This window comes from Nothobranchius furzeri, chromosome 12 (assembly GCF_043380555.1).
Source record: "Nothobranchius furzeri strain GRZ-AD chromosome 12, NfurGRZ-RIMD1, whole genome shotgun sequence".
Classification (NCBI taxonomy): domain Eukaryota; kingdom Metazoa; phylum Chordata; class Actinopteri; order Cyprinodontiformes; family Nothobranchiidae; genus Nothobranchius; species Nothobranchius furzeri.
The window spans coordinates 951,375-977,860 of record NC_091752.1 but is presented as its reverse complement, the minus strand read 5'-3'; the positions used below and the strand labels follow the sequence as shown (position 1 = coordinate 977,860).

General features: G+C 43.6%; 2 protein-coding genes across 6 annotated transcripts in view; one reads left to right on the top strand and one right to left on the bottom strand.

Moving 5' to 3' along the window:
* The window catches only part of macrod2 (mono-ADP ribosylhydrolase 2), a 652,663-nt gene that overhangs the window by 90,115 nt on the left and 536,062 nt on the right, over nucleotides 1-26,486 (top strand). The window lies entirely within an intron of this gene.
* On the bottom strand, nucleotides 7,307-10,531 carry flrt3 (fibronectin leucine rich transmembrane 3). The gene is made up of 2 exons (XM_015944006.3): nucleotides 10,308-10,531; nucleotides 7,307-9,591 (listed from the first exon to the last, which is right to left on the bottom strand). Exon 2 carries the CDS (start codon nucleotides 9,547-9,549, stop codon nucleotides 7,597-7,599), a length of 1,953 nt encoding a protein of 650 aa, XP_015799492.1. The 5' UTR covers nucleotides 9,550-9,591; nucleotides 10,308-10,531; the 3' UTR covers nucleotides 7,307-7,596.

Sequence of the window (26,486 nt, the reverse complement as noted above, 5' to 3'; positions counted from 1 at the left end):
TACCGCATCCAGTTTAAAGTTTTACTTCTTGTTTTTAAGTCACTATATCTTTAAGCGCCTCTGTTCTTGACTCAGCTGGTTCAGCCCTACATACCTGGTCGAATTCTTCCGTCTGCAGACCACCGCCTGTTACAGGTCCCAAGTGTTCGGATGAGGACACGAGGAGAATGAGTGTTCTCAATCTGTGCACCTCGTCTCTGGAACCAACTCCCTCTATCAGTGAGAACGGCCCCTCTCTCTGATTTTAAATCACACCTGAAGGCTCATTTTTATTCCTTGGCTTTTACTTCAGCCTAGTTAGCATTGTACTATGTCTCTGTTTTACGTTTTTGTTGATTTTATTTGTGTGCATACACACGTGTGTGTGTGTGTGTGTGTGTGTGTGTGTGTGTGTGTGTGTGTGTGATTGTTTGTCTGTGTGTCTCTGTGTTGTCCTGATGAACTGGCTCTCTGTCCAGGGTGTACCCCGCCTGATGGCCCATTGACCGCTGGAGATAGCCCCCCCCACACCCACCCCCCACCCCCGACCCTACCCCACCACCACCACCCCCTGACCCTACGTGGACTAAGCGGGTCCAGACAATGGATGGATGGATGGATATAAACAAGATCACATTCTAGCCTAAAATAACCCAATGGTGGGCTGCAGGGAGATGGCTATAACAGCTGCTGCATTTGGTCTTTCCTGCCTGGTAACCGGCCAGGTATTTACAGGCATGGCTGATGACCAATTATTAAGCAAAATGTCCTATTCTTTATTTATTCAATGGTTAGGGTCAATGAATTGGTCTTCCTCTACACATGATAGCTTTATCATTACGTAATTGTGGATAAACATACTTGTTTAAAAGTCAGCCCTGAGCATTTCCTCATATTATAGTGAGTTTATTTCTGTTTCACACCTGAAAACCAGAGTGAAACGGACGGCTGCAGAGGATTGCTGCAGTTATACAACTCTAGCCTAGTGAACTAGACCAAATTCTTGCTTTGCAAAATAATGCATTTATATAGTCTGGCTTGCCAGGCTAATAAAACTCTGCTTGCTTTCAGTAATTCTTGACTATAGCAGGCATTAGGTTCACAAAGTGGGCTAAACTTGCATGCGATTAGGCTGTCAATTTCTGAAAATAATGAGCTGCAGACAGAGCCACATTGGCATGCAAATACTGTACTGACATTCAAAGCTGGCTTAACATAAATGAGAGAAGCAAATGGATCGAAGGGGAGCTTTAGCCTCCAGCTGCAGTGCTGCAAACCTGCTGGGGGTAATGGGCAAGCTGGACCCATCAGTACCGTTAGGAATGAAATGATTATTCCTCCGCGTCGGACTTTGTAGACAAATGAAAGTTAGGGTCGATTACGTTCTAAGGGGGAACGTGGTGTTGCTCTCATAAAGGGCATCAGGAGATGTATGGCCTCTTACTAGATCATTTAAACCACTTAATGGAAGACAGGAATTAATGGCTGCTACAGAGAGGAGTCAATTATATGGATATTTTCATAACATATTGCGTATAATTTATAGTGTAATGGCATCAACACTAATCAGCTCCCCTGCTTTTGTTTTGGCAATTGCCTATTTTAAATGAGATTATTGACTCGGTATTTGAGGGTGCACAATAAGTTGCTGTCTTCGTACGGCGAATTAGAGGCGTCATTGTCCTGTGTTGTCTGCCGGTTGGCACGGTCTTGATAACGGCGCTTCTTGTTAATTTATATTAATGTCAGCCAATTCCGAGCCACGATGAATATATGTGCATGCCTTGTGCTCTCAGGCAAAAAATTGGATTCATTAAGAAGACGGAGGAGCTGGTTAAGTTTTTTGGCCTTGTGGTTTCAGGTCACTGAGTAATGTGAAGAGATGGAGAGGGTCCTGGCCTGGAGGATGGGGTGATGGAGAGAGAGAGAGAGAGAGAGGGAGAGAAACACCCCCACATAGGGTGACACACGTCTCACCATACAGTTTTCACTCCTCAGCTCTCTTTGCTGCCAGAACAGGTTGTGCGTGAGCCTGAGAGCGACAAAGTCACAGACGACGGTAAAGGCGCGACTCGCTAGAAGGGAGGCGATGGCTTCAGGTTATTTTCCTCCTGTACACGTCCGTCAGTGTTTCTGATTGTCACCACATCGGATTACCATAAACAATGTGCACTGGTTCACATGAAAGCACAAGCAATCATAACCGCTTTAACGTTCGTAATAGCATAAACAAAAGAGCACACACACATGGAGATATTCACACACGAGCCGTTCAGTGTCACATCCAACCCTGATTAAGGGATGCATGAATGTCAAACTCAATATCACAACTGATTCAGTTCAGAACGTCATGTCTACTTTCAGAATCCGACTTTTTTTTATCAATACTCTTTATTTTTGTCATTGTTTTCTACCTTCAGCTAAAAATCTATTGGTAACATTTTACCAATGTGACTATTTTATCTCTTTATTAACTCATAAATTGCCATTGACGACAAAAGTCATCATTCTAAATCCAACCGTTCACTGCCAACTGTGTGGGCATCGGAACGAGCCCCCGCACCGTGATACCAAACATCCCAGCTCTAAAGCCGATCTTCATCCACGTACGTCACACGTCACGTGATCAGGAAGCAGAACATCCATGTGTTAGGAGATCGTTTTGGGCCGCTGCTATAAAAAAAAGTGAAGGGCGAACCAGAAACGCTTCTGCCGATCACAATTCAACAACAGATAATGAAAGAATGGATAACGCTCAGATTCCTCCTGATGTAAGAGGTGAGTCTACTCTTTGTTTTGGTAGTTTTGGCCTTGACATCATCCTCGTGTGCAACGTTCTGTGACTCTTCAAAAGAACTGTGAAAACACTGAAAAATGCTAGCTTTCCGGGGCTTTTCTGGTCAGAAAACGGCTGGCAGTTAATGAGTTAACATTATTTAGTGCTTTATTAAGCATTAATAAACTACAGCTGCTTAACCTTTTTATATTATACATTACTAAGCAGATAGCACCCCCCGGTCTTTTGTCCTAACCTTAATGACACTGGTTAACAATAACGGTAATAAAGGGACCCTTTCTTTATTAAGGCTTAATAATGCACTAATAAACATTAATAAAGGGACCCTTAGTGTCAAGTGTTGCCAGTCTTTTTTTTTTTGTGAGGGAAAGATTCCAAATAATTAAATAAGCACCAAAACAAAATCAGCTGGTGATCGACCCATCTGAAACCATCTAAAAGCACCATTACAAGTAATAAAGAAAGATGTTTAGAGGTTCTAGTTTTTCAGGATTAAAAACTAAAACAGTTCTTCAAGAAAAATCAGAAATGGACAAAACTGGTATCAGCTTTTGATTGGAATTTACCAAGGAAGAATAAACCAACTACTGACTGGGAAAACTGACGTTTTTTTTCTTCCTGAAAGCAACATTATACAGCACAAATAAACATTCAATCGATCAATCTTCTACTAAGTTGGTCAGAAATGGACAAAATCATCATCAGCTGGTCAGAGGTGCAAGAATTCAAATCGAATCAAATCAAAGATACTTTATTAATCCCAGAGGGAAATAAGAGCTAATCCCAGAGGAAAATTAGAGGGAAAATAATGACTGAAATCTTCCCTCAAAATCGAAAACAGTACAAATTTACAAGTCATTAATTATAAAGGAATTGCTAATAATTCTGTGTGCGAAACATGATGGTGCCTTAGAAATGGCCGAGGATAAACAAGTAAGTACCTCCATTCTCAACACTTTTCCTGTTTTATGTCTCTTAAATTGAGTCATTATTTTGCTAATTTAACTTAATGACATGAGTACTAAATAAGTGGGAGGCCTCCGGCTCGAGTTAGCTTTTGACATCATCACTGCTCATTAAACTCTGGGCCTGTTTGATGTTCATTCTGTGTCCAATCTGATGTGAGAGAAGAAACCTCAAACACCCCTTTTATTTTTTTACAGTGTGTGTGTGTGTGTGTGCGTGTGTGTGTGTGTGTGTTTAGGAATGCCACTCTCAGTTGATGAAGCACGTTTTTTTTGTTTAAAACAGCTGGTCTTTTTCTGGGTTACGCACTTGGAACAAAATGTTCTTTGTTTTTTAGTTTAATAAACTTTCCTCCATGACTTTAAATAGCAGCATCATATTTTCTTTTGGTGTTTCCATAAAAAACATGTCCCAGTTGATAGATGCTACGTAACATTTGTTAGAGAAATGACTTGGTAATGGTTCCAAACCTAACATGTCTAATCAAGGTGAACATTTCAGCTGAAAGCTATAAAAAAGAAAGAACATTGATCGTCTCAGAGTGGAATTATTGGCATTTCCTCAAACAATCACTTTGAAAAGATCTCAACCCACTTAAACCATTAGAGAAATCTTTGACCTTTTCTCCAAAGTGATTTCTCCATAGTTTCAAGATTTGCTGTGAAGAATGTAATGAATGCCAGAAGGTCTTTCCAGGAGCAGAGCGTCCAGGTTACTTCTCACAGTCTCTGATTAGTTCATGTGTTTTGTTGGCGCTGATATGCATCAATTTTTCATCTCTTGAGATTCTTGAACTGAAACTGACCTGACCTTCCTAATCAGTCTTAGGGCCACGTTGCGTGTACTTTCTGATCCGACTGACGGTGCTGACAGATAAAAACCACGCTCAGGCTGCTGAGTGGGTGAGGCCATGGAGGGGTAGTCAGATGCAAGCATCTATAGGAATGCTAATGTGACCGACTCCCTGACCAGTCCGATCACAATGGGAATAACAGAAGCTGCGTGCAGACGGTGCAGCTGCCCCGTTAGCTTTAATCACAGCGTTGCATAAAGGAAAAACGTAATCAAGCTGCATTTGTGACACAAGAGACAAATGCATCAGGCAGCTTCTGTTGTTCAGAGCACTATCTGACCCCAGCGAGAACTTGACAGTGATGAACTAACTCTTTAGAAGAGCAGATGGGTCAAGGGGTGAGGAGTGATAAGTGAGGTCAGGGAGGGTCATCAGGAGTCTTGTTCTCAGCTGAAAACCCTCAATACAGCTCAGTTTTATTCTTGATTTTTCAGTGAAAGTTGGAACAATCGAACGCTCCTTTCACAGTTTCACTCAGCTGCAATTCATCACTCAGGTGTGTGAATTAGTGAAAATGCTTACTCGTTCTCTTCGAAGTGATCAACACACCACATTCACTACTGACCCATGTACTTCACCCTCAAGGGCACGAAAGAAAACACAAGGCTGCTGCATTAAGGAACCACAGTGGGCTCATTCATACATAACATTTGGGAGAATCTCTGTCTCAGATATAATTCTTGAAACATTGCGAGAGATTCTTGTGTTCCTAACGTTTGGATACTATGGAAATAAGTCAAAGCTGATGTAAGGCCAGCTAGAGTCTTTGTTGACATGTTTTGGCTAAGATGGTAACAAAGGTTTATAAAGAAACATTTAATTAGAATTATTTTTTATTTACTTGTGTGCCATGAATTGTAGCACAATGTTTATTTCATATTATTAGGATAAAATGCCCTTTATGTTGAAGATTTTATTAGTGGAAAACCTCTGACATCACTAGGATGGAAAATCCACCACTTCTGTCTATTCCAACTTATTATGATGCCTTTTGCAGCTACTTTTGCTGTAATTAAAACGTTCACAAAGCTTCTGGCTGTTTGAATGTGATAAAATGCTTCTCTGATGCATATTAAATGCTTTTGTTTAAAAGACTTCTCAGAAACCGGGTGGTGCAATCTCTATTTCATAAACTTTAGACGAACCACCGTTAGCCTTAAACGTACGAAATGATCTCATTTTCCATATTGCAGCTTTGCATGAATACTATTTAATTCACTGTGAGATGCAACCATATCATAAGTGTGCTGTCTCAAGTGGTGTGTATATATTCCCTCCTCTGGAGAGAGGAACGTCCCCTGCAGAGTCTGCCTGTACCAGCCTCCATACGGTGACTCGTCGTGCCTCGGAGGTTCATCAAACCCTAGAGTCCACTGTCTACTGCCTAATTTCTGCTCCACCGTCGGACCAACCTGATAAGTAACACATGACATACCAGCATGAAAGACCAATGGCAGTCTTGAGCAGATGCTGCTGTGTGTAATGCCGATGGTGTGGAAAAGAGCAGTGCTAGACTTAATGATGACTTGTACTACGAATGATGTCCCGTACCATGAAAATTGGCTATAAGGGCCAAGTTATCTTGTGTTCATGGAGGACAAAAATACTGTAGGTTGTGTTTTTCTATTTCTAGGTATTATCTTTGATTAATTTCATCAGTAAAATTAGGTTCTTGTGCCGTTTGGCAATTAATATTGTCATAATTTTGTCAAATCTAGCACAAGCAATCATAACGAGGTAACTATAACTGAAGATAATTTGAGGAAAATAGCTTTTTCTTATACTCGATGTAAGACATGGAGAAAAACATTTTTTTAGTCCACTTTTATTCTTTAATATGACCAATATTTTCATATTCAAGTGTGTATGAAAAAAAGTCACTGGTTTCTTAAAAAGCTAAATACAATAAGCATTAGATCAAGGCACATACAAGACTGGCCAAAGGGCATACAATGCACTTTGGTTTTCAATTGTAAAGAACTTCAAACTGTGGCAACATAAAAGTGTGTTCATTTAAAAATAATAATAATAATAATCATAACAAAAGTTGTGGACACCGTGGTAATTCAGATGAAAGCCAGTGTGTTTTGCTTTGTTTTTGGCCTGGAGAGTAGCATGACGAATGGTACATGGTACTAAACAATGCTGCTATTGTCGTTTGGCCTTTGTTGGCTTGTACAAATAAGAGTTGGTTGGGGGTTCTTTGTGTCCGCTGACCGCTCTACATGTCTGGAGTCGAGAGCTCCGTAAGGTTGATGTGCTTTATGCCCTGTGCTGAGGCCTACAATCCTATCAGTAACGTTGGAACCCTGCGTTTCTGTGTGTCGTCTACTCACAAACAGAAAAAAATAAACAACGCACCGAGCAAAGAGGAAATAAAATATTAAAATTAAAAAAACGTGGCACCTTATTTTGAGTTATCCATAACCACACGTTAGATGAATACTAGAAGAAATTCTTGGTCCAAAGTAGGTGGTGATAGCTACTGACTGCTCATTCTTTTAGAGGACAGCATGCCTGCTTTGTGAATTTGTTGATCATCTGTGCCTTTTGATTTACTGTCTTGCCATATTTTTCTTCTTTTTTTTAAATCTTTTTCTAACAGCCACAAAGTTAAAAGAACGACCTGTGCTTATACTACAAGGTTTCCTAGAGTCTGATTGTTCAACACAGCAATGAAAACCCACTTTCACAGTTGACAAGTCATCATATCTTAATAGAACACAGAGTTTCTTTTGTTGGTTGATAACCTTAAGCAAAGGAAGTACAGTACAAATTACTACAAATCCCTAAAATATAGATGTGCAGGTAGTTATTCACTGATAGCTCAGCAAGCGCCTGCAACTGGAACGTTCTCAGTCTTCATAAAATGTCCTTAAATATAAATTATATGGCAAATGCACAGAACATTGCTCCCTTAGTTCTATATATCCAGTGTTTTGTGAAAGTCTTGCCACTTTTGTTTTAGTCACACACTCATCGTAAATGTCCGTGTGCAATATCACGAATGGGAATGGTCTGAGTCTGGTATTCCACTGTCTCTGTAGCTTCTGTTGTTAAGGTTGTTCTCACTATGTGGGCTTTTGTATAAACTTAAGCCATTAGGTGGGAAAATTGTGTGTATGACAAACTCCTCCTTGGACACCGGCAGGTGATTTATAGGTATCATTTGAAAAGAAGTCTCTCTTATTTCCAGGATAGAGTTGTCCTTTTTAGTGCCAGCCTCAGCATAGTCATCTTTTCTTCGGCGACCTTTGTTATAAGTGCAGTTCCTGGAAAAAAGCGAGCCATTCCTGTGGACATACCAGCACACTAGTGCCAGCATGATTATTGCCAACAGAGCCACAGCCCCTCCGATGATGGCAGCCAATGGCAGACTTGAATTTTTGAAAGGCTCTTTCTCCTGCTCTCGATTTAACGTTGTAGTTGGATGGTATGGTTTGTGAGAACTGGTCTCTGTCTCAATGCAAACAGGGGTCTCATCTGACAGGTAAATATTACTGGTCTCCATAGGAACCATGCAAATTCTATAGGAGGACTCTGGCTCAAGAGCAGTGAGCAGATACTCCGTCTTCTCTCCCTGCACAATGGTCTCAGTGATGGAGCCAAAGGCAGGGCTGTGACCCAGCTTTAGCCAACTGAGCCGCAGGGCAGTCATGGGTTGTGACACCCTCCATGATATATGTATAGCGTCTGCACTACTTGATTTCACACTGATGGTGATGATCTTTTTGCCTGAAGAGATGGTTGTGCCGTGGTAAGTCTTACTGATGTCAGGCCCTTTTACCACAGGCCTTTTAGTGACAAAGGAGGGCCACAGGGGCTGCGATGGGCGTAATGTGTTGGAGACTGTGCTCGTCTCATATGTGGAGAAGAGTTCTGAATCTGGGCAGCCAAACATGTCTGTGGTTAGGTCCTTAATTGCCATGCCTTTCACCTTATCAGGTCCTTGGCACATAAACCCACGCACATTCACCTTTGATGGAAGCGACCGCAACCAGTCACGCACCCATTTCATCCTGCAAGTACATTGCCAAGGGTTGTTTCGGAGCAAGAGCTGTGTGAGGTTGTCCAGATCTTCAAAAACACCCTGTGGGAGGCTGCTCAAGTTGTTACCAGACAGGTCCAGACGATACAGCTGCCTGAGGAAAGCAAAAGCCCCAGGTGGCACCCGATTAATATGATTATCCTGTAATTGCAGCTTTTCCAAACAGGTGCCTGGCAAGTTTGCTGGCGGCGATGTCAGGGAGTTCCTCACGAGTGAGAGCTCAGTCAGGTTGATCAGGTTGATGAAAGCCATCTCCCCAATCCCTCGGTTGTTGAGCAGGTTACCATCCAGGATCAGTCGTTTCAGGTTGATGAGATCTTGCAGCGATTGCTCTGAGATGGAGGAAATGCGGTTGTCATCAAAGCGCAGCTCCTCGATGCTCATGGGGAGGCCTGAAGGGATGGTGCTAAGATGGTTTCGGGAGAGGAATAGCAGTCTCAGGTGATTACTGTCCCGGAAAGCCCCCTCCTCTATGCTGACGGCTGAAACAGAGTTATCATCCAGGTGAAGCTCCTCAATGTAGGGAATTTGGGCTAAAGAGGAATGGGTAATCATCCGAACGTTGTTCTCCTGAAGGTGAAGCTCTTTTAGCCCAAGAGGAAGATTTGTAGGGAACTCATCTAGGTTGTTGCAGTAGAGGTAAATCTTTTCCACATTCGTGAGTCTGCGAAGATCTGCAGGGATGCCAGAACTTTTAATTCGGTTGTTTTGCAAAAAGAGCACCGTAGCGTCCTGGGGAATACCCGTAGGAATGGAAGTCAGGCCACGGTCGTTGCAGTATATGAAGGTCATGTCACAGCGACAGACTGAAGGACACGAGGCAGATGTGACCAGCGGGTTAGCAAGACCAAGCAGCAGCCCGATCCTGATGAGGAAGAGGATGAAGGACTTGCACCGACGAACCATCTTGAAGGTGTTTCTCCTGGCGAACCAATCACTCAAGAGGCCCTGAGAAACACAACAAACATGTTAACACGCAAGGCCTTTAATGGGCAGTGAAACCCCAGATTTTATACACCAGGGTTTGGATTTTCCAATGAAAGCATCAGCCGAAAGAGTCAGTTTGTAGTTTTTAATTAGAACGATAGAAACTACTAATGAACATTACAGCTCACTGCTAGCATATTGGATATTTTAAAATAAAATTTATTTCTTCACTAAAATAAGTTATCGAGTTAAACACTTAAGATATAACAGACTTTTTAAAATAGCAGTTTTCATTTGATCAAAGACACTTTCAAGGCTCTGTGTTGAAAATCTGTCCGACGTTGAATGGTTCTCTGGTTAGACACATTTCCTACACCAAGGCTGTCTTACTGCGGAGCACAAGAGTCAACAAAGGGCAGATGTGGTCGATGATCTTTTATTTAACTCAAACCTTAAATTCAGTAACCTCATTTATTTTGTCCCACGTACAACTGGTGTCCTGCAAGTTAAGACATAAACTCATGAAGAGTGTTAAAATGTATAACTACACAAAGGTAGAGAGAGGATCAAAGGTGTTTATTCAGCTTTTCAGGCTGAATTCTAACTTTTTATCAAGCTAACGCTAAATGGAAACGTTTAGGTTACATCCCTACCATGACCCCATTTCACATAAATATCAGCTGAAGATGTTGGTGAAGGCGACCAAGGAGACTAAAGGCCTTCCGCATTTGCCTTACCTGATTTAAACAAGGCAGTAAATCCTTTCCAGCAAACGAAAAAGGAAAAAAATCCAATCAAGGTTCCTGCTAGAAACTGCTCTTATCCTCTGTGAAAGGAAAAAAAAGTTTGTCCAAGGGGTCGCTTGTGATTTCCTGACCTGGTCAGTATTTGCCGAGCTAATCCTTGTTTGGACGATGACCTCCCCGGTGTTGTCAAAGGCTCATTCTTACAAAGCCTTTACCATGGCAAATAAGCCCGCACCAAAAGCATCCTCACTGGCTAAAAACCAGCGTGCTCTCTCAGGTGATATTAAAAATCCTAATGGCTGCTTGGGTTGTCGAGCTCAATAGCCATAACGGCACATTAGATTCTCTTTTTTCGTGGTATAGTGATCCGTGAGTTGGACAGCATGAGCTTCAACAAAGGCTCCTTCCTGCCATCAGGCCCGGCTGACATGATGGGTTGACACAAAGCTGGTCTGAGCCATGCCAATCCTCTCAGCCACAGGCTCAATCCAGGCCTGCTCACTTGCGTAGTCCACGTCTTCAGGTAACCCACAATCCTTTGCTCCCTTGATGAGCGTGTGCACACTTTAATCCAGGGAACCGGTTTCTTTTCCTCGAGCAGACAACCAGTGTCGTCTTCTCTAGGGAGCAGATCGGGGCAAGTGGGTCCAGCCTCTCATGCATCTGCAGCTCGAGTCGTGCTCACACCGGCGACACTGTTCTGGAAAAAAATAAAATAACATGAGAGGAACATAATTAGTGGACATTTCTTTTTAAATCAAGGACCTTTAAAATTATCCATTTCAGTAGGAAAAATCCGAGTCGGTAAGATCTAACTGCTAATTCTGGGAAAAGCTTGAGGAAGTGTTATGTGCAGGCCTTCGACCTTCCTTATATTGTGATTTTGTATTTGCAAAATCCCCCTTTCTTTTTTTCATGCTGCCTTTTAGCCTGTTGACCTTTTACAGCCACTCACGCTGACCAGTTTTCCCTTTTCTATGGTGATGGGATAAAGAATGTGCATGCAGAACACAACTCTGTTCCAGACCCCAAACTCAACAATGGCTGAGGGCGGAGCTCCTTTAGCCTTCTTGCTCTGGTTCAGTGCATGGATGAACTTTGGGTATTTTATAGTGGTCATGCCATTTAAAATGAAGCAGTATGCACTAGCGTGTGGGCAGGATCAGTCCAGATTCATTAGGTCTGCAACAGAAAAGCACCAATCAACAAAGTTCTGCTGAATTTCATAGATGCAGCAAAGGTCTGTCGCCGCTTCCTTTCTTGTTATTCCCAGCTTCCTCGCGTGACCCCAAACGCCCATCCCATCCTCTGTCTGCTCTCTGTGAATGCTGCTTCTCTCTGCAGAAATAGATTTCCCCAGCCAAGGAAAATGCCACCTTTCCTTTCCCTACACAATAGCCTTGTCCATGTGACCTGACGGCTGCCACCGCACGCTGTAAAACATCAGAAAGGTAAATTAGGAACAAGACGCCCGGCCATTTAACAGTTGTAACCCCTGACAAGGAGAAGATTAGGGAATTGAGAGGCTTGTAACTTGATTACAAGTCTTGAGATGCTGTCTCATAATAACACTCCTTCCTTCTGTTCCATCTAAACACGGGCTCTCTGTCCAGTATTACATTAGTAGTGGATTAGAGTCCTGGGGGGGGGGCAGATGCGACCTCTACTAACTTGCAGATTAAAGGAGTCTGACGAGGAAAAAACAGATGAAATACCGTAATGGGGTTTTGGAAAATGCCGGGATGATAAAGGGATGTGTGCCGGCTGTCTGTGGGAATGAACTCTTAATGCTGCACTTAGTCATGCTATTTCAATTTGAAATGGCACTTTTTCACCTAGAAAGCTCTCCATCTTCTGAATATTGCCAAATGTGTGTTCTTAATTGAATTTCTTGAAACTCTAGCATTTCATAAAAGAAAAATTTTCTCTGCTTTTCTGTCTTATCGGGCGGAGCGAGGGGGACCCATCTGCGGCTGGAATAATGAGACGTTTGGGGTTATGACACAGGATTAGTTTTACGCTGAGGTCCACCCGCTGTACGCAACATAACTTATAGTTATTTGCTTGTTTTTTAGCTGCTGAAACTCTGTTACCTCCGATAACCCTACTGTAGCATGTGATTCCTCACAAATCATGAAATGATCGACGAGCCCCGTCGTGCTCATGTTAAGGCAGCACATTCAGGCCCGTAAACTTTTTACTCCTTTCTTTTTCTCGCTCATCGGATTTCAGGAGAGCGGCCCCTCTCCATTGTTTGCTACAAGGCAAGCATGTGGGCCGTGTCGGCACAGGGAGGGGGTTCGGGGTTTAAAAACTTCTATTTCCAATCCTTCATTTCAATCTGGGCTCCCTTTTTTAAATTGCATTTACAAGTTTAATATAAGCTCTCCTGTTACGTACATGTTTGTGTGCAAATGGTGATTTTGAGCACAATGCACGCTCAGGTGAACATTTTTAGTGATGGATGCCTTTCTCTATCGCTCTAATAAGCTTTGCCTAAAGGACAGAGGATTTCTCCTGCAGTTCAAGTGGATTCTGCTTCATTTGATCTGAGCTGGCAAAGTTAAATCGACCGTCCTGGTAAAAAACGAAAGAAAAGAATGTGCATGGGTCTGTGTGTGTGTGTGTGTGTGTGTGTGTGTGTCTGCGTGTGCACGTGTGCGTGTGCGCGTGTGCGTGTGTGTGTGTGCGTGTGCGTGTGTGTGCGCGTGTGTGTGCGTGTGCACAACTAGCTACCTTCAGTGCAGAGAGTAGGAGGCTCAGACAAAGCTGGACATTGATAGCTATTGTGAAGTGAGCATGCATAAATGCACATTAGTCTACAATCACAGAGACGATGGCTTTTCTGCCCCCTAGTCGTACGCTTCACAAATAAATAAATAAAAACTAGAATAGAAATAATTTCATGCCTGTCAAAAGTAGTGCAGAAAAGAAGATTTTAACTTTGTTAAAATGCAGAATAATGTTGCACAGAGTGCATTTATGGCGGAAGGAGCTGCAGAAGTTGTAATGGCTGAATTTTAAATTATTCATGAGCTCTGAAATTAATTTTAAACCAGAGTGGAGCTCTCCGTAGGGAAATCAGTTTTGTTTGTACGTCACGTTGATAATCACTCTAATTCACAATATCATTTACAACTATGATTGATTGCATGGGGTGTAGTTTCTTGGTATTTAAATTATTTTTGCACAGATTTGGGACACAGAAATGTTTGTGATGTCACCGAGTCGCTGGAACTTGTGGAAGCTATCAAACTGTGACTCAACCCACACATCCTAGTTGTGGTTCTGAATCAGAAGGTAGCTCCTGGCTGTTTTCCGTGTGCTCGTCTTTGATGAACCCTTGAGTGAGATGCATGATGCCCAGACACCTGGCAAGGGGCCGAACGTGCTGGCGAAACACAATGGAACATTCATGATCACATCTGAACTCACAGGGACACTTTTCAGTCAGAGGAGAACCCGACAAAAATCTCAGGCAGTTCCACGGATTTGGTATGTGGCCTCCTGGTGCTGCCTTCAGACGGGCTGAACAGATGATACTTTTGCTGCCCCATTAATACCATATAGCCTGGGACAGACGGGGGTCTCTTTTGTAGCAGGCTGAAAGGAGAGATCTGTAGCAGCTGCAATTGTTTTTCCCCACATGGGGGTGGTAGGCACTGCAAGATAAAATGTGTGTGTGTGTGTGTGTGTGTGTGTGTGTGTGAGACGAGCAAACACACAGACATGAATGCTTATGTTAAGCTGCAGAAGCCTATCTCGGCACAGGCCTGACACCTTCCCAAAATAAAGGGATTTGTTAACCTCCCTACTGGCGCATTCGCCGCCTCGTCTCAGCCATTCCCACAGTATTTAAGTTCTGAGGCACAGGTTGTACTTTCTCTCTGAGAAATCAAAGATTTGTCTCATTAAACTTGATTCTGGTGTCGAATGCAAATTAGGCGGGCTAAATAAATTATGAAACCGACCAAATTAGACCCCTTAGAGTGGAACGATGTATCTGAAATGTGTCTGGGTGGCTGTGAGCGTGCATCTCTCCCCTCCCTGACCCAGTCATCTATAATTTCTGCTTTACATTTTCTAGACTTGGAGGATTCCATCTGTAGTGACCTGGTTAGCTGTTAATCTTCCGTGTGAATTCCCTCTGAAAACAACGGACTGGGGACTTGAGCCTCAGGCAGCTATCAGAGAAGAACTGGGCCTGTCCTCATGACTGCCGCGGCTATTTTTCTCCTCTGAAAAACAATCGGCTGCCATTGCCTTGCTTGAAAACCAAAGTCTTGCTTGCCTCCATCACCGGTGGTGTACTGAAATCAGTTTGCAGCTTAGGCATAGCCTGAGAGCCATTATTTAAAGCCTGGATGACCTTATCGTCTCATGGAGATAAAAGGCAGTGTTAAATTGGATTAACAACCGTCCCTGCCCTGGTGTTGCCAGTAGGGATACCACTTTATTGTGTTGGTCTAATGGGATAAATACTAGTTTGTATGAAGGCAAAGGAACGTGGGGTTTGTTATCATGGATGGATGTTACAGCAAAAAAAGAATCCGTGTCCATATGAGCTGATACAGATGTTTATGGATGTAGGCGGTTATTATAACAGTCTGGTATTTATTGGTGCACTTTAGATGAATTTAGCCAGTTCCACTGATTCATAGCTGATGCTGTACGAGTTCAGACTGGTCAGAGGGATCCAGACGCCGACGCAGGACAGGCGTTTAGTGTCTGCAGCTGCCCCTTCACGTCCAACTCTGCGGGATCTGCGCTGCAATTTGAGCCGCGCACCGGGGAGTCCGCTCGGGCTGCTGCAGCCAGACAGAGCCCTTCTGATCCAGCCAAGTCCGCAGACTCATCCCGGATCGTTCCGCTCTCTGTCAGGGTGTCAACCGGCCGAGGAGAGCTGGGGAAATAATGGTAGAGGTGGAGGGATCTGATGGAGCGCGCGCTTCTCTTCTAATAAACACGATCAAGAGGAGGGGAGGAAAATGTGCGCGCGCGTGTGTGTGTGTGTGTGTGTGTGTGTGCGTGCGTGCGTGTGTGACAAGCCGTGGTCACGTTGGGGATGCAGCATCGGATCGAAACGGGAACTTTCCCGCATGGAGCGGATTTCATCACCAACTGAGATTCGTTTCCGTTTTTTGCGCAGCTGAGCCAAATGACGCGCAGCGAACTCGCGCACGAGCTTTATTTGATTGCTCGCAGTTAAAAAAAAGAATTGAAATGAATAATTTCATCGTTGTTGGATCTATTCTAGAGATCGACAGGGAGTACATCCGAGGGAATGAACTGTTTCTTCTCAACTCCAGGAGACTTGGTTTTACTTTCATCCGCGCCAGTCTGGTAGAAGAAGAAAAACGGATCCCAAAGAGTGAAAGGAGACTTTCCCAGCAGGACTCGAGCAGCACACACACACACACACACTCACACACACACACACTTACCTCTTATTAACGCCCAAATAGGGAGTAACAGGTATCCTGTTATGTGGCTCACAGAAGAAAAAATAATAATCCAGTCCAGGCTTTGGAGATGAAAATGCAGATCCAGAGAAAGCGCTCCTGTTACCCAGTTTGTCTGCAGCCCCCTCTCACACTCACTCACACATGCACGCGCGCGCACACACACATAAAACCGTCAGGCTGTGAGAGGACATGGGTGCTAGTGTGGACATCAGTACAAATGTGGAGTTGTGTGAGCCTCGAGCTTTGCTTCAATAGACCACTGATGTCATCTGGAGGAGGGGCTTCCTTCCTTAGCCCCCCCCCCCCCCCCCCCCCCCCTCCCCTGGAGGTGTGCTCCCTGTGAGGAACACTAGGGGGCGTGGAGAGAAGCTCATCCTGGTCGTACATGAGCCCCTACACCGGAAGAGGCGGTGGACATGATGAGTGCTGGTTAAAATGGTGGAATACACCTTTACTTGTTTGCTATTTAATAGCGTTTTTCTTTTCTTCCATAATTTCATTTGTTACACATTTCTTTCCTTCTGTTTTGTATGTTTAAAGTGTTTTTATTATCACGTTTTTATTTATAATAAATCCATAGAAAAGACAGAAGAAGAGTCGGAGCCGTTTGTGATAAAAACTGAAGTCAACATGCTTTTTAAACTGCGTTTGTGTGAAGCACAGACCAGATGAGCTTTTGTAGCCGTTGGTGAATTTTAGATGACGCCACAGCAAACTGTAATAATTTATGACAAAAGTTAGACGTGTGCCGTTCTAGATTGTAAGAAACACAATGTTGAATTTAACCAAGTTATTTCAACCAAATCCACTAAACCCTTTTGCTTAAATATGAAGAGCAATATACATTTACTAACATAGCAATATATGTTGAGCCTGATTTATTCATCTCTGCTTGCATCCGTTTGGAAGCACGCCGCTCCATGAGTCATTGATGCAAGGGCTCTGCTGTCTCACAGAGAGTGACTGAGACACGCCTGGTGGTAGAGTCTTAATGGAGCTCAAATTCCTGTCAGGTCTTACTGAAGACTTTAAAAATGGGACCCATTGCCTCCCCACTTGGCACTCAGCCTTAAGGGGTTGGATTGGGGGTTAAACCACCAAATAGTTCCCGAGTGCAGCCACAGCTGCAGCTCACTGCTCCCCACAGGGATAGGTGAAAGCGCTTTGCAGCACTCTCCAGGTATCCTAAGTCATGCCCATCAGACCAAGGGTCCCTGAAAAACAAAACATGAACACAAGTCAGTTGAGCTAAAAACAGTTTTCTAATCATGGATTTCACCTGTGATGTCCGTGAATTTTAAAGATACATTTTGATGCCAGGAACGTGCTTGTTTTTGAACCGGGGCAAACGTTATTTTAGGTATTGTGTGAAAATACGTCCAGGGCTGAAAATGTGCATCACCAAATTGACATAATTGAACCAGAAATTGTGAAAAGCTGAGGGGAAATGGCTGTAAGTTCAGTGAGCTTTGAATCGTTCCTTCAAGAGGAAAGGACCACCATAATCTGGCCATCAGGTACATAGCAGCTACGCTAGGCGAGAGGAGGTTCTGTAGTGATGTCATGCTGTAAATGCAATGCGCCGATGTTTGATTTGTAGTCATAGGAACTACGAATTTTACAAGCTGATAAATCTTAAAGTACGTGACAGGCATCATTAGTTTTTATTTAAATTGAAGTACGGCATATGTGCGATTCAGGACGTAAGGCAATGCAGATTAGAAAATAGCCCATTCAGCCCCGTTGATTTGCATACATTTTTTGTTTTTCCGGGGACCCACGAGCCGACCGAAAGGGGAGGAGCCCCACCCCGGTTTTACACTGAAAGCATCAGCGGCGTGCTTCAAATAGACTCCATTTTGGTCTATGGACTGATTGTAACCAGCAGCAACGCGGCAATTTCCAGGCTCGTCCCAGAAGCGCCGCGCCGCTAAAGATGGGACCGGTTCTAGTCTTGCTGTGAGCTGCTTCTGGGTCACAACAAATTCTGCAGCTAGCATAGAGCTAGACAGGAAATCGCACTCTTTATGTGTAAAATCCCCAGTAAATTTCAAAATAAAAGTACTGCAGCGATGCATTTTCATATGAAGCTTACGTGTGATCCAACGGCTTATTTACTCACAGCATCGTTCCAGAAGTGCAGCGGTGTGTTTTTCATGGCTTTATTCCTGGCAGTGGAGAGGAACAACATCATGTATGACATCAAACCGCTTCTTTTTGGTTTAATGGTGGATTGCATAATCAAACCAAGACCTGAAGTCTCGAGGGATCTTGTGACTTCACGAGTCCTTTGAAGTTTGCAAGTAAACCGGTCCGCTGCGTTTCACGCCGCCGATGCTTCCAGTGTGAAACCGGGGTGGGGCTCCCTACGGAAAGCACATCTTGTCAAAGCGTGTGAGCAACTCTAAAACTGAGCTGATAGACGTGTAAATTAGCCTTTACTCAGCTGACATAATTAGTTAAATAAATTAAACCTTTCATTTCCTATAGGGAGTGCAGCTCCGTGCTTGCAGCTGAATGCAGACGTATATTCATCCCGGCTGGATCTACGCTGCTTTTGATGCAGCTTTGAGTGCATCTTGACCCGCTTTGGTTTCATGTATAAAAAAACAAAATAAAAAAAACACACCAGCATGATTTGTTTCTCCTCGGGCCCAAAGCATAGATGAGTCAGTCTGTTAGCCAATGGTTGCACAGCAGAGCTGACCCAGCCAACACGTTCTCGCCTTGCACCGTTTCCAGTGTTTCCCCCTCTGGCTACCTGACAAGTCGGACCCCACAGCCGCGGGCGTGGAGCTGCAATGGAGCATCTGTGTTGTTGAATATCATCTCCTTGTTGATGCCATAGGGACCAGTTCTGTGTGATGTACACATCTTCCATTGCAACATGCAGACTTACCAGCCATTCTTTATCCCTTTGATAATTACCTCAAGCCTCTCTTATTACTGAGCTTTCAACGCCCAAAGGGTCTCCACTAAGGTTCTGTAAACAAGCAGGTTTATTTGAGAGGTTTTATTCACCTGCTGCAGGGATGCTGAAGTACCTGGAGCTTTCTGTTCATCACAGCAGAGCAGCTGTAATAATTAATAGCTGCTCAAGTCTGCTGGCTTCCTTAAATAGGGAACTTTTTACTGACTGACCTAATGAACTAGACCGTGAGGGAACGTTTACTGTGTGAAGGGCCTTGAGAGGACTCTTGTCATGATTTGGCGCTATATAAATAAACTTGAACTGAATAGAAAACTTGAATATCGGAATGCATAGAATGGATTTCACTTCTAATTTTGGCTAAAAGGGAAAAATATCCCAGCGGGGTGTAAAGTAGGACTGTCTGTCACATAAACGAGGCCCTCCTGTTCTTACGTGTGGCCGGAGATGGAATATGTTCCACCTTCTGCTTTAACACAGCAGCGCATGGTTTAAACCATGATTGCCATCTTAACTGGAGTGCCTAATTGAACAGACACTTAAGCCTGGAGCATCTGCCAGAACTACTCAGACCTCCACTGGAGGTTTTCTGATTTGTTTGCTTTCCAGCTGGAGGGACTCTCACTTTTGTTTGCAACACGGAGATTCTTAGACCAGTAAAGCCCACCTTCCTGTGTGCTGTTAGTGTGTTAACAGAACTGCACAACAAATGTACATCCTATAGTCCAGGTGTTGTCTGTCAAATCCTGTGGGGTGAGGAGATCAATCCTGGACGTCCCGGCATGATCCTTGTCTTCCTTCCGTTGGGACGGAGCAGAGAAACCTGCATCTGACCTCAACATGGCTTCCTCTCCTAAATCGACTGCAGACACATCTGTCAGCGGCTGCTGATTGACCCTCTCTTAGACGTACAAAGAGCCCCACTGGAGGATGAGGGTGTTGGGTTTCTGTTATCTCAAGACCAGGGGAAATCTGTTGCCCTGTTTGTCTTTTGTTCAAGGGGGAAAGGTGCTCTCCTCTCCCGAGGACATGCTCCAGTCTGTCTGGCTTCAGTGTTTAGACAACACTAAGATTGTTCCCCATACTTTGCTGTGCCCCTTGCTTTTGCCTAGTGCTAGCTTAAGGACCTTTTGAATCTCGTGGAAACAAAAGTGTTGTAAAAGTTGACCTTGTCCAACAGCTTTTGGCTCACGCAAGCAGATAATTGATTAACTTGTTTTTGTTCATGCTGTGGTCAATAGATGGCGTTGGCAGGGCGCTGTGCCCTACTTTCTGTCCTGGGCATGCACACATTTATAATGATCTATGTAAGCCCCGTGCTAGCTCTTCCTTTAACCTCCTCATTATTTTGTTTATTTGTAACACAAGTTTAGCATTCACCGGAAAGCTTGTGTGAAATACAATAACTCCTAATTCTGCTCAGGGGCTCTGAGGAAAACGCGCTGATTTCCTCATCTCTGCTTCTGTGAATTCATTATTGACATTTGCATGCTTTGAACCAATGCCAAATTAAAGAGAACACTTCAAACCACCACCTTGTTTTTCCTTTACCTTCTGCTTTGTTTGCATGATCGTCCTCCAAAGCCACTCAGCAATGATCTTAGATGTGTTTGATTCACTCTCGCCATCCTGAAACTCAGCTTTGTATGATCTGAAAACCATTTAGATTTGTGACTTAGAACTGAGGGCAGACGGATAAACAAGTCTGTCGATATTTCGGGTATCGGTATCGGCCGATATTTGTCCTCAGTAAAGCCGATTTAAAGTCAGGCACATCCTTGGGCCGCCCAGTGCTGTTGCAGCATTTAATTTAAATGCATTTTTGCATTCACTAATAACATCTGCATAATAAATACTCTAAATTAACTTTATTTATGAGTCTGACTTTAACACTGGGCAGTGCACAAAGTTAAGATTCAACAGTTGGTTAAATACAGAGTACAAAAACTGATTCAGCTTCAGGCATTGTGTGCATCAACGGATGCCATTAGTGACATTTTAGCATGAAAACAGTGTGGAAAACATCTAAATATCAGCCATGAAAATTGGCAATGCACATCAGCAATAGAAAACGCAATATTGGCCGACCTCTACTTAGAACCACTGTTAGTAATATTTGAGTATTCAGACTTTTGACTAACCAGGGATGCAAGAGATCCAACACACAGTGAGTGGTGGAGTAAAAAGGTTGATGCTGGCTTTGGTTTCTTGTTCAAATGTAAATAAAGGAGTCATAGTTCGCCGACGGCGCTTGTTGAATCTTTTTATGAAAGCAGACGTCTGTTACACGGGACCGCACTGTGCCACGGGTGTTTTCGCTAACACGACATGTGGTAAGGCCTTGGTCTTTCTGATGCGGACCCCAGATGTTTAGGAATAGGGTGACCCTCTTCATCTCTCAGGACTTGGATGCAGGCCAGATGAAGAAAAGGAACTAACAACAACAGACATTCGAGGCTGTCCTGCTGCCGAGGCAAAGCTCAGAGGCTTTGGCCTGCAGTCACTGAGGCCTTGTGTTTGCAGAAGAATGACACGCCATGCTAAAAGCTCAGTCGGCTGTTTTCCCTCTTGTCCTTTGTTTTTCTGTTGTCTGCTACAGAGGAGCCCAAAGATGGGCGAGCTCTAGAAGGGGGGTGGGTGGGAGCTGACTTGTCAACCCTCAGGGACCTCCCTCGGGTTAATGTCCCCAAACACAATGCTCTTTGATCAGATTAGATTGAACACTCTCCCCCCCACTAAACTAATCAGCACAATAAAGGAAATAAAAGAATTACCATACAATGTTTTCACAGGCCAACACACACAGTCAGAGAAGCTAATTGAAGACCTTTTCCTCCTGCTTTGTTACCGGATTACTATTTCTGCACTAAAACTGTAATTAGCCAACTTAGCGTCAGCTCCACAGATGCAGGTAAACTGTAGAATTTATCTTCACACAATACACTCAATGTAATTGTGTCTGTGCTGAGATAACCTTCAAAAATAACACAGCTTTATGACTATTTAGTCGAAAAGCTGATTCCTCCACGTGTGCATTGTGTCATTTCAGGTGGTGAGCATGATTCTTACCGAAGGGTTAGGCAGAGTTTCAAGTTGTAAGGGGAGGAAGTCGAGGCTAAAGTTATCTAGGGAAACAAAGCTACTCAAGATAAGATGAAACAGATTATACAGTACCTCACAGCCTGCAATACCGTGCCAGGAAGTATAGACGACGGTCTTTTGAGGCAGCAGAATGGGTATTTGAGCAGCCAAAAAGTGATCAGTGTTTACCTTTCTGTGCAAAACACTGATTGTGTTTCTGTCATTGGTTTGTGAGGGATATTGTAAAGGTTGCACACCAGAAAGGGTTGATTGAAGCAACTTTATCATAAAAAACTTAGATCCACTTGTTTGGCTTTTGATTTTTCCCCAAAACGGAGTTGTGATAGAAGACATTCATCCGTTCTGATGTGGTTAACTTGTTAGTCACTTGACTAATTGGGTGTTTGTTTACTTCAGATGTGTGAAGCTTTCTGTCCACATCTTCCTTTTTCAAGATTTTATTCACTGAGAAACTTGTAGTACTGAGTTTCACATGCAGGCTGAACATGGGTTTCTACCCCTATTTCCTGCATTAGCTGCAGAAGGAAAATAGACGAGGGAACTCATCAGCTGCACAGATCTAGGTCATACTGTGAAATTAGTATTCATGGACTCATCTTGACTTCTGCCCGCGGAAGGCGCATTGATTTAGCAGCCTGGAGAGAGCAGATCGCGTCTCAGCTAGTAGATGCTAACCGTTAGCATAAACAACGCCGCAACATGGCGGAACTCCTTCAGGCTTTTGTCTTTTGAGAATATAAAACATCAATGTTGCATTTTTGTATTCAAGAAATAAGAGTGAACAGAGGCAGCAGAAGAGTCGTGTTGCTCTTGTGAGATGTTTGCACGTCATGCATATTCATGAGTAAGCCTGGTAGTCCGACTTTTTTTGTCCCCAAATCCTCCGACAAACTATGGGCCCACTCTCAAAACAACAGCTCTGGAGATCGACTCACAGGCCATTCATTCTTACTAAAGACGACAGCAAATTTATTGAAATATCGAGTGTCGACCAGCTTTATTCCGTCCCATCAGTTGTCACACAAACTGGTGTGTGGTAAAAATTGTCCTCCACATTTGACCCGGTGAGAGGTGAGCTGCAGATACGGTCGCACTCGGGAACTATTGAGTGGTTTAATCCCCCCCAGTCCTACCCCTTAAGCCGGGCGTACACGGTGCGACTTTTTCACTTTTTTGAGCCGATTTTCCACTCGTGAGAGAATCCACGAGATCGGGGCGAGTTTAGCGCCGAGCGGTCGTGTAGTGTACAAGGGGTTACGAGAGGCGATTAACACCACGTGACCAGCTGCCGATCAGCAGTCGTGAGCTCGCACGGATTTCTGGCGTGTTTAATATTTCGCTCGTCCCTCGTGAGGGTATCGCACTGTTGAAGCGGCGCTGCGAGCAGCTGCGACCCAAAATGTCTCAGCACCGCTCACGGTGCATGCGCAATCCTGCATCAACACCGCTCCTCGCTGTTTCCCTAATAACACACGATGTTTGTTTTTGTTTCTACACGTTTTTTTACACACAATGATTGTCAAGAAAGCGTGTTTGTCGTGTTCATGTCAAATTAAACTGATCACTAAACACAGATTTACTTTCTTTATTTCGTTTTCCTCATCCAACCCCCATAAATCCCTGTGTGTCCTCCTGCAGCACTCCCGAAGGACAACAGGCAAGACAAGACAAAACAGTCTGACGTGTTGAGTAAAAACTGCTATTTTTAGCACATTTTTAGGGCCGACGTGTTGCTACCAGACGTACAGTGTGAGCAGTCAGGTCGCATCCGAGAACTGGGTCGTGCGGTGTGAGCGCCTGGCTCGTGACATCTGCCCTGCGAGGAAATCGTACAGTTTGAGCTGAAGCTGAACGCTGCGAGTGAAAAAGTCGCACAGTGTACGCCCGGCTTTAAAGTCGAGAGTCTTGTGAGGAGGCATATGGAGCCTAAGTCGCGCCCGTCTACTTCCGGACCACGGGTCCCCGGAAGAACCAAAAAATGTATGCCAGTCAATGGGGCTAAAACGCTATTTTCTAATTCCGCTTTGTGCCATGGATTTCACATATGTTGTCCGTGAGTTTTAGAGACGCATTTTGATACCAAAGATGCGCTTATTTTCGAACAGGGGGAAACGCTATTTTAGGTTTTGTGTGAAAATAAGTCCACGACTACAGATGTGCATCACGGAAGTGACGTCATCAAGCCAGACACTAAAGGCTATAAGTTCAGCAAACTTCCCACAGGTGGAAAGAACCACCATCAATCTGGTCATTTGGTAAGTAGCAGCTACGCTAGGGGAGAGGAGATTATGTGGTGACGTCACATATGCGACGTGCCGATTTCTGGTGTGTAGTCATGCTAATTACGAACTTTTACAAGCTGATAAATCTCAAAGTACGTGACTGGTGAGGTTGAAACACCATCATTAGTTTTCATTTAAATTGGAGTACAACATATGTGCGATCCAGGCGTACGGCAAAGCGGATTAGAAAATAACGTTTTTAGCTCTGTTGACTTGCATTCATTTCTTTAGTTTTTCCAGTGACCCATGAGCCGACCGGAAAGGGAGGAGACTTAGACTCCCTAATGGGTCCCTAATTTAAAGACTTTGGTATGACACAACTGGGATTTGAACCCCAATCTTTCTAAGCATACCTCTAAGCTAGGCCACTGAGCTTATGAAGGTTCTTTCCGTCATTTTTTCTTATAGCCATAATGTAACCAATAGTCCCTTCTAAGAGAACGTATTAACAGACAATAGGAACAAGTCAGATCTGAAGTTTTAATTGATGCATTAAATTTGAAATTCTTGACAATTGCTTATTACACGTACGCACGACTAATGACCACATTTAAGTTATTTGAAAAAGTTTTTACTCTGTTTTTTTATGATGCTCCTTCCCTAGTGCAGACACGATATATCATTATCAAGTTAGCCTCTCGTCTCAGGTTGAATAGTTCAACACGAGTCGTTGCGTAGTTGTTTTATTTATTCAAATAGCAAGAGTTATGTTGACTTCTTCACTAGAAGTTTTTCTTCAATCTGGGGAAATCTGGATCTTCTTAACTGTGTTTGAATGTCACCTAAAGGTGTTTTCAGGTAACACCTCTAGCCTCCAACAAAAGAAGAGGCATCCATACCTCACCATCTGACACTAGTGCTCCAGGTCTCATCCCAAGTGGCTCAGATTTCAGATGTCCTGTCTGCAGCCAGGAGCCACGGCCAAGAGAAGCCTACAGAAAACGGTGAAGAGGCAATTAAAAGACTGAGTGAAATGAGGGGACGTTAAGGGCTTGCTTGAAAGAAATACTTGTAGTGCATCCGCCCACCAATTACCAACAGAATGCAAGATGTCTGAGACGGAGCTGTGAATGACACATTTGAGTCATAACCGAGGTAACTGGAGAAGAGTCCTTTATTCATCTCTGTTGCTGGGGTGATTTAAGGTTAACCTCCAATGCCTGCTGGGTGTGCGTTACACCGAGGATGCGGTGCACTTGGGTTTCTGTTTCATCTACATGTGCATAAAATTAGTGAAAGTTCTGGGTAAATTACTGTTTTGGCATCTCGTATGTTATTAAAGTGTCTGAGCTTTTGCTTTGCTACGCACAAATTGGTAAATTTTGTTTATCAATCAGAGAAGTGGATATTCAAGTCCGTTTCATGGAAGCTGATTTAAGATTAGACTAATTACGTTTATTGCACATCAGCATTTTGTCTGTTAATGCACTATTTACAACAATGGTAGTCACAGGCACAGATTAGCACAAGGGACAAACCAGCACAGCAGAACTTTATTAGACTTTTATTTAACCAGGAAGTCCCACTGAGATAAGAAATCTCTTGGCCAACGTAGCGGCTATTCAGACTTTTTAAGTCTATTAGCAATAAAGCAAAACACAACAGTTGAAGCACAGCAGCCCCTCAGTAAAACGGTGACGTTCCTTCCTTCCCTTAAAATCAGCTTTGTTATTATTCAGAGAACGGGGGATTTTCCAGCATTCAGGAGAAACCAGTTGGAGCCATGCATATTGTAGCAGCTAACAGGCAGAATGACTTATTTATTATATGTAAAATAAACAAATATAAGGTAGTGTAATGGTGTTGGGACAGTTAAGGATGTCCTATCAACTGAACTGGAGAGAATACAGTGAAATGTGGGATTTTGCATTAGAAGCAAACATGGAGCATAATATGTTGAATCAAGGCTCCTTTAAAGGGATAATCCACCCCTAAAAAAAATTTGGTCTGTTGCCATATTCCCAGAAGCATCATGTCCTTGGTCCTTGCAGCGGCGGTTTACAGCAGCGCTTTGTCATAACGTAGTCCCGAGCCTAAATCGGCTTCTGTAACTCCTTCATGTTGCTTATTTTTCATTAGCAGTCTATATGATGATTTAGGTAACCAAGGAATATTAGGGTCAGTACAGAATCGATAGTTGAATCTCAGATAGAGGAGGAGCAATGTGGTTTTCGTCCTGGCCGTGGAACTGTGGACCAGCTCTATACCCTTGCAAGGGTGATGGAGGGGGCATGGGAGTTTGCCCAACCAATCCACATGTGCTTTGTGGATTTGGAGAAGGCTTATGACCGTGTCCCCAGGGGCACCCTGTGAGGGACGCTCCAGGAGTATGGGGTGGGTGGCTTTCTGTTAAGGGCCATTCAGTCCCTTTACCAGAGGAGCGTGAGTTTGG

Bases quoted from the DNA above. Each gene is read 5' to 3' on its own strand.
- flrt3 (XM_015944006.3), bottom strand. From the start codon at position 9,549: ATGGTTCGTCGGTGCAAGTCCTTCATCCTCTTCCTCATCAGGATCGGG.